A 19998-nucleotide genomic window follows, 5' to 3' on the forward strand; every position below is an offset into this window, starting at 1 on the left:
AGGATGGATGGGGTTTGAAGAAAACTGGACTAGTGGAAGGTTTCCCTGCCCATGGCAAGGGGGTTGGAACTAGATGGTCTTTAAGGTCCCTTCCAACCCAAATCATTCTGTGATCCTACTATTCCTGCCAGGACTGGGGTCCCAGTCTCCATCTATGAATGGTGGAGCGCAATGACACGGGATTATTTGCAGCCCAGCAGTACAGATGGGTACAAAAGGCAACATCCAAGTTCATACAGACCCAGTATTAGTGTTTATGGTCACCTGAACGCAACCTGGCTCAGGAACCCACCTGTTAATTGTGGAGGTAGTTCAGAAACATGAAATATACTGTGCACCCTCCCAGTCCCCTGTTATTCAGTGCCACCAGCAGCAGGTGAGCTGTCCTACTGTGTGACCCCGGACCCATTTGGTGTCACCATCAGCAGGTGAGCTGTCCCGCCGTGTGACCCCAGACCCATTTGGTGTCACCATCAGCAGGTGAGCTGCCCCGCTGGGTGACCCCGGACCCATTTGGTGCCACCAGCAGCAGGTGAGCTGCCCCGCTGTGTGACCCCGGACCCATTTGGTGCCACCAGCAGCAGGTGAGCTGTCCCACTGGGTGACCCCGGACCCGCCGCAGCCGTGGCTCGGGCTGGCTCTGGCAGGGAGGCAGCTGAGCCCGGGGGTGCTCCGAGGCGCTGCCGATGGCTCTGGGTCTGACCCCGTCCCCTGCGGACACGGTAGCCGGCCCCAGGCCGCCGTGACCCGCACACAGCCGCGTTCCTGCGGGCACAGCCCAGGCCTTTCCCCGCCCGTGCCCCGGCCCGGCGGGCCCGGGGGCGGCGCCGCCTGAGGCGCCGTTGCCTCCCGCTGGCTCCCGTTGCCAAGCGCCGGCACAGCCCCGGCCCTGCGCGGTCCCTTGGCGGCCATGGAGAGCATGGACAGCTCCTCCACCGCCTCGGTGCTGGCCGAGCTCGGCTGGGACAGCGCCTACGCCGTGCCCGTGGCCAACGCCGAGAACAAGGCGCTGGAGGACGAAGTGAGAGCGGGGCGGCGGCCGGGAGGGAGCGGAGCCCGCCTGCCCCCCGCGGCCGGGGAGGGAGGGAGGGAGGGAAGGAAAACCTACGAGTTCCGCGGAGCTGCCGAGGGGATCCGGGAGGGAGATCCTCCCTCCGAGCGCGGGTCCCGCATCCCCCGAGCCCTCCGGGACGAGGAGCGGGACCTGTGCGTTCCCTTAGCAAAGCTCGGGGTTTCCTCCTGAAACCTCTCATTCCACTGCTCTGGAGGAACGTAGAGTGCGGTTCTCACATTTTTTGGTTAATAATCCCAATGACTTATCCAGAAGTAGTTGCAGGTAATAAACGCTCAACTGCAAATAGTCACTTGGCGACTCTAATCTTAAAACAGCTGCTGAAGATGCAAAAGGAAAAGGCGAACCTGAGAAATGAGCTGGCCAACTTGGAGGAGCGCATAGAAGCGATGACAGCTCACCTGAAACACGTGAGACAAGACTTAAGCTTCTCTCAGGTAAATCACCACCACCAGCTGAACTGCTTTATCAGGCAGGCTTGTAACCTGACTATCTCTCTGGGGCTGCTATCCCTGTACGTTTTGCCAGCTTTGTTAGAGATTTTTTTAGGCCTTTATTCCAGGATTTCCACGAGAAACAAAAGTTAAACTGTGTATCTCAGTGATATTATTTGATGGACATTGAGAAGATCGCCCTGAGTCAAATGAATGTACTTAGAAGAAAGCCAAGGAGGATACATTTTAGAATTCTTCATGAATGGGGGCTTTTGAAATTATTAAGAAAAAATCGATCAAGGGAAACAAAACATCACTGTATGGGAAGAGCAAGTATATAATCTTTATAATGGTCAAGAATAAGTGGTGAAATGCTAGTGAAGAGTTAATTTACAGACCTGAAAAATGAAATGAGATGGTTAAAGTCTTCATTTACACACTGAGTTAATTGGCCAAAATGGGTATTTTAGATTTCTAAAGAGTCTTGAGTCAAAGCTTTACCTCCTTAGGTAAAATATCCTAGGTGAAAAACTCGTAGAAACTTCCCTGCAGGTGAATAACTTCTTAATTCTTGGGGGGGGAGGGGGAGTTTGTGTGCCATATTAAAGTTTTAATTTGAATTAGAAGAAAGAAAGATTAGTCAAGACAGAGGTACTGCTATAGGCCAGCCTGGTGGAGGTCTGTCTCAGACCAAAACAATATATTTTTATTTTTCTACACCTGCTGAATCTGATGTAAAGTCACTAGTGATCAAGAAACTAGGATTCTAAGATTTTGATGTTGAAAGGTTAATATTTCTGAATCTTGGGTGAAAAATCTGTAGGTTTTTAGGGCTATAAATGGTTGATCTGTGGATACTTGATACAATGTGTGTACTTGTGTGTGTGTATATATGTATATATCTAAGAATATAAGAACACATGTATTTGAGATACTAAAATCCAAACAATAAAGGTTTCTGAAAATTCCAGCATTTACACCATGAAATCTCTGACTTGGGATTTGATTGTTTGTAGAAAAAAGTTTGTTTGTTGATATATGCCTTTTGTTTATTGTAAAATGCTGAACTTTATTATTCTGCAGCATCTTTACAGTGCCAAAGAGAACGAAATTGAAACTGAGGAACACTTTAAAGCCCTTGCTGAGAGAGAATATGGACGTCTCAAAAGTGACCTTAAACGACTGCAAAATGAGTTGATTTCCTTAGGAGAAAAGAAAAACAGACAAGAAGTAAGGTTTAAAAGTTTTGGAAGAGAACACCTGTATTGCAAATTTTTATGGCTTGTCCTCACTTGCACTTACAGAAACAATAGTATAAGTCAAGAATAGCTAATTATAATTAAAACATCTGAACTGTAGTCGATGATCTGGATGTGGTTTTCCCTGTTGAAGGCAAATAGAAGGACACTGATATCTTCTTGCTTAGGCTGGTCAAGCCTTAACAAATATTAATTAGATATTGAAAGACTTCTGTTCCTAATGCCAGAAACACAGCCACACGTCCAGATCACTGTATTTTCTTTATGGTTTAAAAATTAAATAGTTGGTGGCAAATCTGCTCCACATAAAATAAACTCTGGGCACGATTTCAAGAGCAAACATTTGTTTTAAAGTAAAAAGTAATCTAATGCTATCCAGTTATAGGTGGTTTAATGGGTTTGGAAATGCCTCTTTTTCTTTCTATGAATTATTTAAATTTTTTTTTTAAAATTTGCATTATTTCTTCTGATTAAGGCTGTTTGTAATCTCCAGTCTCTCTGAATGGGTAGCAGGGTGAAGATATTCTCACTATTCAGCTGGATGCAGATTGTCCCATTTTTGTGTCAGGAAGTCTCTTCACAGTCACGTGGGGCTATTTGAAAATTGACATGTAGGATAAGGATCTAAGAGCTTGGTTCTTAGCATGTGAGGAAGGAACTTTACCTTTTGGTGCCTCACATCAGTTTTTATGTGGAATAAATATCCTGGATATGGGTATAACTTGCCAGAGGTTGTCTTTTCTGTTTAAAATTATTTGCATTTCAAATTTGTGGCAACTTACTGTCTTGTTTCTTCTTTGAGACCAGGACATCTAATAGCAGCCCTCAAGTATAACACCCAATTAATAAAAAAACCAGCAATTCTATGGACAAGATGAGTGTAAATTTGTTGCAGTAGCCTGAACTGGTTGCTTCAATTACTACTCAATGAATGTTAGACATTTGGTATTGACCCTTTAGTTTTCTCTTATTTCATTAGAATACCATAAGTAAAACAATTCAGAAGATGGAAGACTTAAAAGAACAGATGAACTGTGATGAGGAAGTCCTGGAGAGCTGGCTAAAGGAATTAAATCGTACAGATAACGATGCTCTCGCAATCCAGAAGTATGCACAGCAAGATGAAGGGAAACTAGGGGTAAGTAGAAATGGAAACCAAATGCAAAACCATTTTAGAATTTGAAGACCTTGTTATATTATGGAGTCAGATAAGATGGAGACAAGATTTTGTACAACAGTGCTTTTAAACTGGTTTCCATTTAGCCCAACGGTGCAATTCCATATGAGGTTCATTTTAAAGGTCGGAGAGAACAAGATGTGATCTACTTGTTTTCAAATACATGATATTTTCATATCCTTTCATTTTTAGGCATTAACCTTTCAAGTAGAAAAGCTGACCACACAGGCAAATCAGAAGCGCAGAGCTCTTGATAATGAGCTTACAGAGACCTTAACGGCTCAGGTTTGTGCTTAAGGTTCTTGGAGATCCCAGGTTATATGTGACATTTTTAACACCAGGAGTCATGGGGGTGCTTTCTTTTAAACAGATGGAGCTTGACAGGGCAGCTGAAGATTTTCGCAGAGTTCATCAGGAAAGGCAAGAAGTCATCAGGCAGTGGGAGGATGCAATACAACAGATGCAAAAAAGAGATCAGCAGATTGACCATTGTGCTTTGGTAAAACTGCTGTAATTGATCCATATCTGGTTTTTGCTTGTTTTTGTGGTTTTTTTAAAAACATCAGAACTACAGTATAATTTTCTCAGTAGCTAATCTTTTACTTAACCTTTCAAAATACACAATATTCACTGAATAGCTATAAATCTGTCAGGTAAAGAAAGCATTGCTACTGTTGATAATTTTTCTCTTGCATTTCATCTGTTTCAAGTCTATCCAGAAGTTTGTTTAGCTTTTTTTTTCCGCTATTCAATCAATCAAAAATTATTTTCATGGGAGTTTATAGTGCCACTTCTTTTGAAATTATTGGAAGATTTTGGAAGTTTCCAATCCAAAACGATTGTAGTATTTGGTGGTGTGAAGGACCTGTGGAATAAATTAATTTTAAAAATGATAATTGGGCTTTCTCATGCAAATAATAGTTATAATAGCAATTGGTCTTCTGGTTGTACCTTTAATTAACCTAACATGTCTTAACTAATGCAAGCAAATATAAAATACTTTTATCCTGATAGCTAATTGCAGAGATAAAACAGGAGATCAGAAAGAAAGAAATTGTGCTGAAAGAGAAGACTGCCTTTTTGGTAAATGAAACTCTCAATAACATGGAATATGAAAAGAAAATCTCTTCTGCTGAGCGGAAAGCCAACAGCCTCCGAATTGAGTATCAAGCTCAGGAGGCCAACAGGGTTCGTCTGCAGGATGAGGTAAAGATGACCAAACAGCTCAGAAAAACAGACTGAAACTGTAACTGTGGTCCAGATGGAGGAAATACAGGAATAGCATTTCCTTTTATTTTTGCTTTTGGTTTTATACTAGACTCTTAATAATTCCACAAAATGTTGCTTCTCTCAGCCTACTCCTGATTATTGGGATCTGAACCCTCAATCCTTTCACTGAGAGTGAAGGACAGACTGAAGTATTGTGTAAACACGAGAAATCTCTTCCAGTTTCCAAACAGTTCCTGTCCTGTGCTCTCAGAAGTGTGTGTTGATGGGCCTTGTAGTCAGGTTAAAATTTCTGGGGAAAACACCAAATGCTTTCACACGGCTTTCTAATCAAGAGGCAGTAGGACAGGGCTGTCCTGTGAACAGGCCATGCTTGGCATTGTCCATGCTCACTCTGCACTTAAAGCTGGGAATGAGCTGCACTGCTTAATGACTTATATGCCTGTAGAAGTATTTCTAAGAGATAATTCAAGTTTCATGGCTCTGCTGAGGAGGGATACACTTGTACTACGTGAGTAAGTTTTCTCTCAACAACAAAACGGTAACACTGGGCTACTCAGCAAGCTGGGTGATTTTTAAATACCTTGCATCTGCTGTTGCCTTAACTTTGGATAGTTTTTCTGTAGCAGGTGGTTCATAGACTGATCTCCTAATTAAACTGTAGGTAGCTCAAACAAGGGATGGGCTATTAGATTACCCTATAATTCATGCTAACTTGAGGGTTCCTAGAATTGGTATGTTTTCATCTCAAACTGAGATTTTTACTTGAAGTTTTTCACAATTAATACTCCATAATGGAATAATAGAACAGTCTCCCATTATTAGAATATCTGTGGCATGTGAGAAAGAGAAAAGAAAAAGGAAAGAAAGAGACAGTTCAGCCACCAACTTGTGACCTCTAATAAACCTACTATACATGACTTGATCAGGTTTCTTCATCTGTGAAACTGAAGACAATTACACTTATGCTGTTAAGTGATACTTTGAAGGTGAATAAGCTGCTGGTTGTAAAGTATTCCTATTGTGTTTAATGAGTGTCATGTACTTTTTACCAAATTAAATATCTGTGCATTTTTTGTCACAGTGATCCCTTATCTTAACCAAAGTAATTTTATGTACCCAACAAAGTTTGACACAGGAATATTTATTAGATATATAAGGGTATCCCATGTTTCACAAAGAACCTCATCAAAGGCAGCTGTGTGCAGATGCTGTTGGGAAACCATTGCAGCCACAGCATCTTCATGATCCATTCTGTAGCTGCAATTATAATAATTGTATTTTTCTCCCAGTATTCAGATTATGTAAATTAGTCTATTGAGTTTACTAGCTGTGCCAGTTTACAGAGCCTTACTTCTCATTTGGAAAGCACTGTTAAAAAGTAATGGAATACTTTCCAACAAATAGATCCCTTACAATTTTAAATATCCTGGCATGTACCAAAGTAAATAAGAGCTCGATTGCTCTATTTTGTAATTTATTAGCTGGAAGCTTTGAAATCCACTGTGGACAGAACTGCTTCTGATCTAGAGTCTTTGAGAATACAAGTAACCAATCTGAAGAAAGAAATTCAGAAGAAACAGGCCAGGTAAGAAACAGACCTTTAAAAATATCATTTTTAAGGATACAATCAAATCCTTGAGGTAGTGAAGAACCTTAACTAATGTTGATGATTAAAGCCTCCAACTTTCTAGTTCCTTCATGTCCTGCATAGTTTCTGGCACTGGGCAATTTAGAGAATACTCAAAGTAATCCTTGTTTTTAAAGGGTGTGAAAAAATCAGGGCTTTGGTTATCACAGGTTGAAGTTTAGCCCACTTCATATGGCAGCTGCTCGGTCACGTTTGCTGCTTGCATTTGGCAGACTTGTACAGGCAACCTACATTTAACTTGTTAAATCATGTCATTTTGTTTAGATTAAGCTTTATTATTGAAGAAAATATAAATATTTCTGATAAACTGAAGCTTGTGACTGAGGAGACACTCAGTTCAGAAGAGAAAGCTTTGAGGATGGAAGAAATACTGAAAGCAGAAGAAAAAGCTGTTGAGGTAAAATGCTGTCATGGTTTCCATAAATGAGGATTCATTTGAATTTGCAACTCTATTATTTTAAAATGATCACCATTAAAATGAAAGTATTAATATGACATGTAGCTGTTTCATCTAAGGCTGAAGTAACCTGTATGTAGATATGTCAGCATCTGTGCTGAGAAAACTGGAGGAAAATAAGAGATCCTAGTAATTCAGACGAGAATATTAACATAGGATACTGATACTCATCAATAAGGTTGTTAAAGAGTGAGAATCTTGTCAGGATGACTTTCAAGTAGCATTGCCACTGAAAACTTCTTAGCTCTGGTAGAACACCACCAAAACTTATAAACCTGCAAAGAGCTGTGATTTTGACAAACAGATTAAAAAAGATTTAGGAATCTTTTAATCAGATTTGGCTGGCCTAGTCTGCTCTTCATTATTTTAATTCTACTACATGACACTCTGTAACATCTGACTTGTTGTGGCCTATTAAATAATTACTGGCTCACTTTAGATTTCACGATGTGTAAAGATTTGGATCTGGGAAGTGACACGTGCAAGCTGTAATAAGGTGACTTTTTTTTTAACATGTGTAGTAATACTTCCTTTTAAATTCAAACCTCACTTCTTATGTTGCAAATTAATTATAGGAATAAAATATTCTATTTCTTTATTACCTGATGTGCTGCAGAGGGCATTTGAATAAATGCAATGCTGTAATGCAATCATCTGAACTTCCCTGAATTTCAGGAAATGCTTCTGCTGTTTTGTCATTGTGCTACTAATTCTTTTAAAGTATTTTCACTGCTTAGGTACTGACTGAACATGAGAGAAATATTTTTTACATTTTGCTGGACAACTGAGCACTGGATAAGCTGAAGCTTTCATTACTGTAGAATGACCAGGTTAAATTAATGTGGCACAGCAGATGTTCACATAAGTGACAACAAAGCTGGATCTGTGCACACCACTGCACACTTTTTTCTTTCCCCCTATTTTGTGTTTTCTGTAGCATGTATGTGAAATAATGCCTTGCAGTAGATTGAATGTTATTTTTCAAACTTTTTAACTCCACAGGCATTAACTATACATTTTAAATACACTTTTAGAAACTAGAGATGGGATGTCTTCCTGTTATAGAGAGTTTCTTAATTTACAGGCCGTACTGTTTTGGGTCTTCAGATAATTTGAAAACAAGTTGTAATGGTATAACATTTCACTAAAACCTTATTTTCTTCCCCTTAAGACTGTTTTCAGGGTGGCTAAACCCTTAGCAGGGTTTCTTTCCTTGTGTCTGTGGCGGATAACCCAAGATGACATTGAGCCTGGCAGCTCCACAGCTCCAGGGGAATATTTTAGCTAGGATGAACTGTTCTTGAACAATGTCTGCAGTGTATTAGTCAGAAGCATGCCTTCCATCACCATTAGACACACAGGGCTATTTGCTGCATCTGTTAATTTACTGTGAAGAGATATTTACAGGAACAATGTGGATGAAATGTCCCCATTTTGCGCTCTACTTCTGGGATACTTCTCCCTCTTCAATTTTTGGCAAAACACTGTTGCACTGTGCAGCTTCATGAATATCTTATCTCTATTAACAACCTCACTTAAAGGGAGAGAAACAATTCTGTTAAATAAGTTAGGTATGCACAAAAAACCCACGAAGTGAAGGTCAAATCAAGATCCAATGACAGGGGGTGAATTCATCATTGCCATCGGCTTCAGAGGTACAGCTCAGCACTGGGCACATGCTTAGAAACCAGTTTGCCTCCAAAATTAAATTCCTTTGTTCAGGCATGATCCAAAGTCCACTGACATATGCTGCAGTCCGTAACAATTTCATATTAAACTTACAGTTGCCTTTTATGTCCTGAGTTTTGGATTTGGAATTGCACTTACAGCAAGTTCAACTACAAAAAAATTCTGTTTGGTAGAATGTGGACTGTGACTGTGAACTCTTAGAGAAGGAGCTAAGTTATCGTTCACCATTATTTAAGCCTGCAAGATGATTGTATACATATTAAATCAGGAATAAACACATTGTTAATCAACATAGAAAAGTCTGTTCTCAGCTGTTTTGCATATTAATTTAAACATACATCTTCAAATTCTATACCAGACTCGAGCTAAATGTAAGTGAGTCCTTTGGAACAGGAATGGGAAGTCACATCACTCACTTTAGGATGCACCTTATAGGAAACTGGCTTGAGGTTTGGATGCTCTTTGGTTATTTGAGTAGGGGAGGTGGAAAGAGGGAGGAACAGAATAAAATTGTCTTCCTTGTTAGGCTTATAAAAAGAAAAATAATCTCAATTTTGTTGTTTTTCAGTACATTTCAGGTTACCTAAAATCTTCAGCATTTTCTTCCTGTAACAGACCCTACTAAACCTCATTTGCTGCACTGATTTAAGTGTTAATGGCAATTAATTACGTCTGAGAATAAGGAAGGGATTTTAAAATGTGTAAATGTTCAAACCGAATTATTCCAGCTTATATAAACACAAATGTACACACACAGAGTTACAAGTTTTAATAAACCATTGCAAACCTTTGTATTAATTTCTCCAAATATTCACATATATTGGAGGCAATAAGGAGTTTTTCTTAAAAAAAGATGACAGCAATTTAGTTTTCTGAAAGGCTGAAAAGAGTAGCATTCCCATAACTGGGAAAAAAGTCATATAATAATACAGTAGGATTAGATTTAAAAAAACATAATATTACTTTAAGTCAAATACTCTTCTTGCCAACCATTTTGAAGACCTCTGAAATTCCATGTTCATATTAATGGATATAGTATTAAAATTTTTAATTTTCCTATATCTGATTAATAAAAGCAAGTAATTCCCCCGAAATTGCTTCTGATGTGATTAATTACTTATTTCTGCTTAACGGTCAATTTGTCACCAGGAAAAAGAAAACGAAATGAGACAGCTGAAGGACCTACTTTTCAAGAAGAATCAGGAGTTAAAGGTGCAGAAGGATAAAGAAAAAGTTGCTCTATCAGAAATTAAGGGAGCTCAAAAATCACTTAGAAATCTCCAGTGTCGACTGCGCAGACTTGATGCAGAACTGTTTAAACAACAGGAATTAATATATAACCAGGTAAAATGTTAATGTGCTTTCATGCTATGATTCTTTCTTGATTGTTTGTGTCTACTGATAGCAAGTTGCTTGAATTCTGTAATCTTCATCATCTCTCCATTTCAGAAATGCCATGCAGTACAGTTTTTATAAAGTCTGCATTTATTTCTGTCTCTAGAGGTATAGATAAAATTGAAATTACTGAAACTTGCTAAATATCACCTAAATTTTACACTTGTGTATTTCATTATTTTTTTGCATTTGCTGCTTTCCTCACTAATTTCTAAAATCCATTCTTTACTTTGATCCCTCTGAACCACAGACACCTCAGGGTGTATTTTTAAAGCAATACAAGAGGTACACGCCAAAATCCTGTTATTTACTAATTGGATTATGTGCATATTTCCTATGCACCACTTTGAAAATTTGCTCTTTTATATCAGCACCCACTGGTAACAGCAAGATGGCAACTCCACTGTAAGCCTCCCTACAGCAGCCTGTGCAGGGTGTGCTTTGTTACTCTTCTAGAAGATTACCCTTGAACCATCACTGCTCATCAGTCATCTAAGATACTTTGCTAATGAGGTCTAAGAGCCAGAAATGATTATAAAAACAATAGCTTCATTGGGTGACTGTCCTAAAGCCAACGTTTAGATCCAAGTTTATTGCTTATCTCATACTATTAATTCTCTTGAAAATTTCTTTTAACAGGATTTTTATATTCAGCGAATCCAGAGACGGCTGTCACGGTTAGAAGGGGAGGTTAATTCAAACGAAAAAGAAATTTTGGAGGCAAAAGTTGCTGAACTTAAGAAAACCCTAGAAGAAAAGAAAAATGCCTATGATGTTCTACAGACACAGTACAGGAAAGTTCAGGTGACTTCTTTAACACATCAGGCTGACTGTGCAACATCCAGAAACCTCAGGGAATTAAGGACATTGGGTCTTATCAATAACATGGTATTAGATTAAAAGGCATCTGAACTTTATGGAACCCATGTGGAAAACTTCATATATTCCCTCTACCCAGAAAAATAGGCTATTACTGCCCAACTAAGATACCTGAACATGAAGGACCAGCATTACAATGTTGGAAAGACAAGCTTAGCTTTCATCAAGGTCTTACTGCTTGCAAATGTCTAGGTTTATTGTTAGGACCTTGCAGAAATAGGAGAATGCTATTCTGTGAAGCTGTTACTTTTATATTTTTAGTAAATTCATAAGTACAGTTGCATTTAAATTTGTCCAAAGTCACAACAGTGAATTGAAGGGACAGTTGACCCCATCCTGATCCATAATTCAGAAATATTGTTTTGCTGGTTTTATTCCCATGTGAGAATTTTGCATATATGTGCTTGTCCTCTGGTTTTCCTATGCAGTGATCATCATTAATTCTTTAAAAATGCACTTACCTTCCTTGTAGAGAAAAACCAGCCAGTTATTCTGTAGCCAGTTTATAATTTCTTTTTATAAGTATTGTCTTTGTGTATTAATCAGCTATACTGTAACAAATTTAGAAGACTTTTTTCAAAGAGAAGCCAGAGAATGAAACTGGTTTCTCAAAGTGATAGTAAAGAAAAAAATTTGACTTAGTAAGGGAAAGAAACTGCTTATAGGAGAGCCTCTCCAGTTAATGTTGGGCAACTAGTGCCCACACTTCAGTTTTGAAGAGATGGGAAACTGAGCAGTGAATACAATGAAACATTGAAACCCCCCTCCAGGAATTTATTCATACTCTGGAATATTATCAGAGACAGCTGTTTTTATGACAATGAACTACAGACACCAAAGTCACGGTCAGATATGTAGGATATTTTTTTAATCTAAAATAAAATACAGGATTCTATTAGAATTGCCTTTTTGGCTGAACAATTTAAATTGTAGAAATAACAACAACTACACTCCAAATAAAACCAAGCAATGACATTAGTATGGCAACAGCACTCTGCCTGAGGCCATGCCATGCAGTTTGCAGAGCAGCATATGCATGGACACATGATGACGATGGACACACGATGACAATGGTTCCTGCTTCCAGGACTTAAAAATATCTCATTTAAAATTAACTGGTAGCTTTTGTTGCAACTTATTGCATTCACAGAATGATGTCCAGTTCATGAGGAGAACAATTCATAAGACAGGAGAAGAAACAAGTGCTTTGGTGGTGAAGATAGATGAACTAAATCTTTACAATGAGAGATCAATTCAGGATTTAAAAAAAGCTAAGACCGTTAAGCAGGTACAGTATTATTTCACAACTTTACTAACACAGGACACATCTGTTTGTTTGGGCTGTTGTCTGCCTGCCACAGTGCTACATCATTATATCCATTAAAATATTTTTGTAGTTTTTCTAACTTATCAAACTGTCAGCCTCATCACTATTGTCTTACTAAGCAAAATGTTGCTTCTCCTCTCTATACAGCATAAAGTTTGATGAGGTATCAATTTAATCCCACATTAGTTATACCAGAGTATCAGCGGATGGTTGGGTTTTTTTTCTGAGAAGCAATTACCTTTAAAATAGAAAATGCATTTACTGTTCAAGGATGTCTTTACCTAGCACTGAATGTGATGCCTACTAATAAGTTAGGCACAGTTTTGTTATTAAATTGTGAGGGTTTTTTTCTGGCAGATGGTTTGGATCAATCCATATTCCAGTTTAAGGAGTTAGAAACAAAATAGAAGTCCTTTTCCCCGTGTCAATAAACAAAAAATATGGTTCCCACTCCTCTAATTATTGCACTTTTTTTCTGGCAATAAGCTTTAGTTCCTCAAGGAAGCACTAACATAGTAGAATGAAACAGGGTCTGAGTAGCAGGGGAAAGGGTTTTGCTGTCGACTTAACTGGTGCACTTGCTCCTCAAACTCATTAATAACGAATAAATGTTGATTTATTAATTTATAAATAATCTTAATTTTGGTACCTTTTTGGCATTTATTAGGACATGATGGTCGAAAATAACCTCTTAAAACTAGAACTGAGGCGCCTTAAAGATACTCTGTGTAATAAGACAGAGAAAGTTCTGTCAATGGAAAAACAAAGATTGGAGTTAAATAAAGCCATAGCAGAAAGAACTGAGGAAATTAAGATCCATAAGGCAATGCTGGAGTCCCAGATAAGACTCGTGGAGCAGGAACGGCAACGCAGAAGGTAACTGTGCTTATATAAATTAAACCTGTAGCTTTGAGTACATTTGGAATGGGGTGTTAGTGAAAAGAGGAACATTTTACCCAGTTTCACCCACAGAGAAATTGAAGAAGAAATCAATCTTGCTCAAAGTTATACACTAAGACAGGGGAGGCCAGCAAGAGACCCCTTCTCTGACATGCAGCTGCAGCTTTAGCTCCTGGGTGAACAGGTTATGCTGTGGGTGAGGATCCTGTGCAGTGCTGAGGGCAAACCTCAGTCACAGACACCTTTTCACAGTGTGTGTGACCCTGCATTTTGCAAAGTTATCTGGGAAATGGGAGGTCACATGTCTGGAGGTATGGCAAAGTATATAAAACAGAAAAGTTGCTTTTGAAGAGGGTTTACTCTCAACTGCTTGACAGAACTGTAGTTTCTTTCATTCAAACAGTAAGCTTGATTAGGTTTGTGATATGTTTTGTTTGGGTGGGTTTTTTTCTTCTTTTTAACTACTGAGCTTTCTGTTATATGGAAACCTAACGTATAACATCATAAATCTTCTGAATTACATACGTACCCTCTTATAAAATAACTTTTCCCTTCTGTAATAACCAGTGCAAAGTATCAGGGACAGCTTTAGCCCTGAAATCCCAGTGAAATATCCAGCCAAAAATGAACATTCCAGCAGCTGAACTGCCCTGCTAACCACACCCCACAAAATGGGAAATTAGAGTGATTTAGAGTGACTGAAGCTTAACTGCTCACCAAGAGTGCAGACTGTGCCTTTCTTCCTTTGGTAATTACCCAGCTAATTGATACTTCCATGTAATTTGATTTGGGTTGCTTGTGCTCATCCAGCAGTGGCAATGTTGAGATACCATCAGCAGGGGCAGCCATAGGACTGAAATGCCAAACCTGTAAATTTTGGGAAGGACTGTGGCACATCCTCCCAGCGTGCAGTGATCTGGAATGTCAAAATAGATTTGACTCAGTGCAGGTAACCAGAACAATGGATGTCTGTGGATGGGAGAACACAGAAAGCAACCATGACCAGTAGCAGCACAACTGGTGCCCTGCCTGCCTCCTGCTACAGGCTGGTGGAATAACACCAGGAATTTAAACTGACACAGCAAGAACTGCCCGTAAAACACTGCCAGATAAACACCTTCTCAACCCATTTCTTCTCTCCCAAAACAAATCAGTGCTGAATTTCAAGAATGCCTAAGTAAAATTGACAAACTGAGGCGCAGATATGAAATTTTTACTCTTGCCATGATGCCCCCTGAAGGAGAGGAGCAGAAAAGTCAAGCCTACTTTGTGATTAAGGTATTTTCTTAACATATTTCACTGTAATTCAAGTATCTATAGATTTCCCTGGGCTCTATTCAGGTAATTAAGGCAATCTCTTTGCTTACTGCTTACTCTGAGTCTAATTGTTTTATGTTGTCTGACACTGCTGGTTATTTAAATGATACAGCCATTTCACATGAATCTCTGTGGAGCCTTGATTTTGAGCAGTTTGAACATTTCACTTCGGTGCTCGTTAATTTACAAAGACACAAGAATTACTGGCCAAGTGGCAATCCTATGAACGGAAAACTAGTTTATCATAGTCTCACATGACCTTAAATTGTACTTGTCAGAGTTATTTCTAGGTATTTATCACATGGTATTTGCACCTCGAAGGATGTCAGCTTTCCCCTCTCACTTACCAATCACTTAGGCATACTTCAGCTTTTAACTGGAAAATATATCAGTTTTTATCCATAGTGCAATACCCTGGTTCTGGAACAGGAATCTATTATTTTTGATCTCCACAAATTCTCTGATTTCTTGTTAAGACAAAATGCTTCTAGCTGTGAACTTGGCTTTTTCATATTCTTAAGTGTTAAATTTCTTAATGATAGTATTTCTGCTACTGTGAGATCCAGCATAGCAGAATACCCTCAGCAGAACCCACGTGGTCACTGTGGGTGAATAAAATACCCTCCACACCTACAGAGATTTTTCTCAGTGTCATATTTTCTGAGGGAATAGAAAATATTTCACCTGTTGGGTGTTTCTTAAATCTCAGTGGACAGGTAAATGAGGAGTTACGACTCCCAAACTGGATGATTTCTAACAGTCTCTCTTGTGGTTTTATACAATGTACAATCTCAACTCTTGTATTTTGTGGGTGAAGGAAGCAGATGTGAAACATGTGCTGCAGTTCAAGTCAGCAGTGCAGGGCATGGGGACTGTTCCATACACTGTGGATGCTGCTGGTCAGGACTTGGAGGGCTCAGGTGGAGAGGCAGATATCCATCATGAAATGCACATGGATGAAATGCCTCAAAGAACTTCCACTACTGTAAATAACTAGTCCTTCCAGTCCCCTCATCACTCAAATCTCAGTTCAAGTGACTTTAACCCCTGGCTGGTAATTTCTTTCTCTATGATGATCCTAATACTTTCAGTAAACATGCAGCCACCTGAAATACCTGTTTTGCTTTCAGGCTGCACAAGAAAAGCAAGCACTTCAGCAAGAAGGCGATGATTTGGAGGCAAAGATCTGCAAAGCTGAAAAAGAAATCGTAGCTCTGGAAAACACTTTGTGTGTTCTTAATAACTGCAACAGCAACTTCCGAAACTCCTTCAAGGAAGTCACCGAGACAAGTATGTAAAATAGGAATTGCTGATTGCTGTGGGGATCAGTGATGATCCCACAGCTCGGGGATGTAGCGGGGAAATTCCCTGGCACAAAAGAATGTATCAGAGAGTAGCAAAAGGGAGTGTAATTCCCATGCTGCTGTGAATAGCTCAGCAGAACAAGCGTAGAAGAAAGTGTAGTACGGTGTAATTAACTAAGATTTATGTTGTTCTCTCGGATTTGTGTGAAAATCTGTAAGCCTGTATACACTTTGTGAATAGTCATAAATAGGAACAGAAAGGAGAGGCAAAGCATAAAGATGATTCCTGGGGGGATCATTACTGGGAGGAAGTAGTGCCCATTGGAGTATGTGGGTCTAGTGGATAACTGCACTGCCACTTAGACTTCATAACCTTGCTCTCTCTCACAGTGGAACTTTTTGTTTAGTGTCTAAAAACCATCATTATGAGAAAGTACATAAACTGAATTCCAGATAATACTTATTATTTAACTTTTGTGCCCTCTGCTGGTTCTGGAACCAGTAGCTTTTAAATCATTCTCCCTCATGAAGCCAGTTACTTTTTCACAGTAATTTGGAATTAGTAGGAGAATATTTAAAAAACCCTCAAACCTTGAGGTTGCTGAAATACTGCCAACACCAATATAGTAGTACTCTGTGATGCAGTTCCTTTAAGGTCCAACTTATTTTCAAGTGAAAATAGAGTTGTATACACAGCAATAATGCTGCCTCATTGTTTGGGATCACAGGTGAGGAACGTGAGGAAAGACTGAAACTAGAGGAGGAGAAAAGGGCTGCTGATGAAACATACAGATGCAAAAGACGACAGATCAAGGAACTTCAGGAAAATCTCCAGGTAAAATAAAAGCTCTAGTCAAACAGAGAGGACTGCAGCATGTGGCTAAATCCATGCAAACCATCCTAGAGGAAGATTAGGAAGTTGTGGTACAAATTTTTGTCTGGTCTTTTATAGATATATATGATTTTTAGACGGCTCTACTTGTCCTTTAAAAAATTGAGTGCTTACTTGACTTTTCTTGAATCACAACAAAACTTGAGGTTTTTAGTCACACCTATGTCTAGAAGTTCCAGAGTCGAGAATGCACTGACAGATGCTGTTCTGGCAGCCACTAAAGCCACTGTATTTGTGTGCAGCACACACCACTACTGCATCAACCTGTCCAGCAGTGCAGATTAAAATCCACACATCTTGTGTCCTCTGGCATCTACATCCCAGGATTTTTCTGAAACAGATTCAGTTTTATTAGCACTGATGGTACTTCAGTTTAAACAGAATTAATTTAGCTGACTCGTAACTTAGCAGGCTGAGCACTAAACACAGGCAGAGGAGAGCTCGTGTTCAGGCTCCACAGCAAGGACTCATTCTTGGTTATCCTGGTTATCAAAAAGCTGCTTGGACTTTAAGAAAGAGCAACACTTAATCCTGATATGTGACAGTCTGAGTTAGAACTTTATTAGGCAGAAGAAATTGAGGAATACTCCATATGCACGATGGTTCTAAGCCCTGAGTCACTGGCTACAGTCAACAAACATTCCTATTGCTTATTCTACCAAAGCAGGACTTATCTCTTACTTCAGAGATGTTATTTCTTAAGGTAAAGAAAAGGGACACAGATTTTCATCAGGGAGTAGACCCTGGAATATAATGAGGTGTTACAGCACACCCTTTCCTGCCTTATTTATTTATTTATTTAAAAAAACCACAGAAAAACAGAGCTGCCCGTATGAAGCTAATTTTATTCATTCCAGTCAAAGGTATCCATCTCTTTCCATAGGAAACAATGTTGGGGTTTTTTAGGATAGCTTGCACTAGTAAATTGGTGGTGTAATTTTGTAGATACTGCTCAGAGGCACATCTGAAAACACATACCTGTAACTTCATTAACAGTACCTTTAAAGTAATTTTTAAGAGATACGTAAATTACCTGGTAGTCACTTTATCCAGGCCTGTGCCACTAAACAGAAAGCTTTGAGTTACCAATGGCACTCACTGCTTGAGCTACATTTAGAAACAAGTAGTAATGACAGCAGACCCTTCCACAAAGAAATACAAAAAGTGGAAGGACACCAAAACTGCTTTATAAACTAACACTGCTGTTCAAATGAATTTGCAGAGCATGGAACAACACCTTGATGTAGCAGAGAAGCAGAAAGCCCTCTTCCAAGAGCAAAAGGAGGAAAAACAAGATCTTATTCTGCAGCTGAACAAGGACATTGAAGAACAGAAACCAAAACTAGAAAGGGTTATAAAACAGGTTTGTATATTTACTGACTTCTTTGTAGTGATAAACAGTAGTGTGGGTTAAACTCCGTGGTTTTAACTTAGCAGGGTTCTGAAAAAGTGTTGTATTTTCATAAGACCAATGCTTTAAAAATATTTGTGTTAAGTGTTCCAGACTATCCAGAGAAATTCAGTCTCTGAGGCAAAATGGAACAAAAACAGAGGAAGAGAGAGACATTGATCTTCGTGAATTGAAAAGCTTCAACAGAACCATCAACCAAGTGATAGCTGATGTTCTAGAAACAAATCCTGGTTTAACTGCAACCTTTCAAATGTACTTTGACCAGGTGAGCTTTCCAGTTCACTGCCACCAATATCTTGAGTGACAGCTCCAGCCTACTGCTCAGTGTCTTTCAAGGGCAACTCCTAAATTCAACAATATACTTACAGTAAAATAAGAAAGTGTTCATCCATTTTCCACAGCTCTGCAAATACACAGCACTATAAACCCTCCTGATATCCCGGTTTTATTATACAACCACCACTTCAACTTGTTTTTTCTTTCCAAATTTTCTAGTCCAATTTAGAGCTTCCTACTGCTTCTGATGGTAGTCAGAGTTCTCAGTCCACAAGAGCTACTACCAGGTAAGTACTAGCATTGTTGGGTTGGTTTGAGTTTTTTTCAGATAACGTTTAAACCAGCAAAATCAGTCCCTAACTGACAGAATTTCTCACTCCTGAGAGTCTTCTCAATCGTCTCTACTTTTTGAGGACTCTCTAAAAACTTTCTTTTTACACTGTCCTTTAAGTTTACCAGATTTTTCTAGGACATGATGATATTTACTTCAGCATCCATCAGTTTAAAATAAAACTGTAATTACAGAATAATCACATTTACATTTCCTAACTGTGCTCTATTTAAGAAGTGTTTTTACAATATAAAAGAGCAATTTTCAGCCACATTTTACACGTGGTAGTGTGAACTCCCCTTCCTGATTAAATAGAGAATATATATATGTGCTTTTACTGATACCTTCTTCTGCAGTCCAAGGTATGCTCACAGTGCCTGTGCCACACTGACCAGTTATGGTCTAACATTCCCAGAGGTTGCTGAAGCCATTAGTGAGATCTTTGCAGGGGATCTGAGCTGGAATGAACAGGGCTCTGTGGCTGCTCTGAGAGCCACCCTTGGCAGCTCTGTTTTAGATAAAGGGATTTCTGTATCTTGATGAGTGAATTTTTGTCTTTCAGATCCTTCAGAAGAACAAGTTCAGTCTCTAGTCAGGCTTCATCCCTCAAAGTCGTTGAGCTGACCTTGCCTCTCCCCACTGCTGAGGAAGCAGCAGCTGTTGGCTCACAGCCACCCAGCAGAGGCAGCATCTCCGGTACTTTTAAAGGCAAAAAGAAGTTGTAAGTTCATCTAGTTGAGATTCCTTAGTTTTTGCAACTGACCTCTATCCATGGAGTCACCTGGAAAACTTGCAGCAGAAGTACAGTTGTTATTGTGTGGGCTGACAGGTGTTTGCTCCTTAGTGTGGTTCTGCCCCCCACCCTTGCAGACCTCTCTGGGAACAGCGTTACCTCGTCCTTCAGTAATGCAACCACTGCCTTCAGGCTGCTTGTAAAGCAAATCCCAACAACAATGCTCAAAACCAAAGGCTCAGACTTAAATTTACCTAGATAATAAAC

The 19998-nt window shown here is 39.3% G+C and overlaps 1 protein-coding gene across 1 annotated transcript; it reads left to right on the top strand.

The window, feature by feature from the left end:
* The first annotated feature begins 910 nt into the window (after window positions 1-910).
* CCDC39 (coiled-coil domain containing 39) lies at window positions 911-19967 on the top strand. Its single transcript, XM_050308079.1, has 20 exons — window positions 911-1021; window positions 1390-1509; window positions 2590-2736; window positions 3745-3903; window positions 4135-4227; window positions 4313-4441; window positions 4957-5148; window positions 6654-6757; window positions 7085-7217; window positions 10116-10310; window positions 11001-11165; window positions 12391-12528; window positions 13235-13443; window positions 14622-14745; window positions 15915-16074; window positions 16817-16923; window positions 18203-18343; window positions 18477-18656; window positions 18887-18954; window positions 19561-19967. The coding sequence occupies exons 1-20, from the start codon at window positions 911-913 to the stop codon at window positions 19721-19723; spliced, it is 2838 nt and encodes a 945-aa protein (XP_050164036.1). The 3' UTR covers window positions 19724-19967.
* The last annotated feature ends 31 nt before the right edge of the window (window positions 19968-19998 follow it).

Source organism: Myiozetetes cayanensis, unplaced genomic scaffold (assembly GCF_022539395.1).
Source record: "Myiozetetes cayanensis isolate MyiCay16 unplaced genomic scaffold, myiCay2020 scf13, whole genome shotgun sequence".
Taxonomy (NCBI): Eukaryota; Metazoa; Chordata; class Aves; order Passeriformes; family Tyrannidae; genus Myiozetetes; species Myiozetetes cayanensis.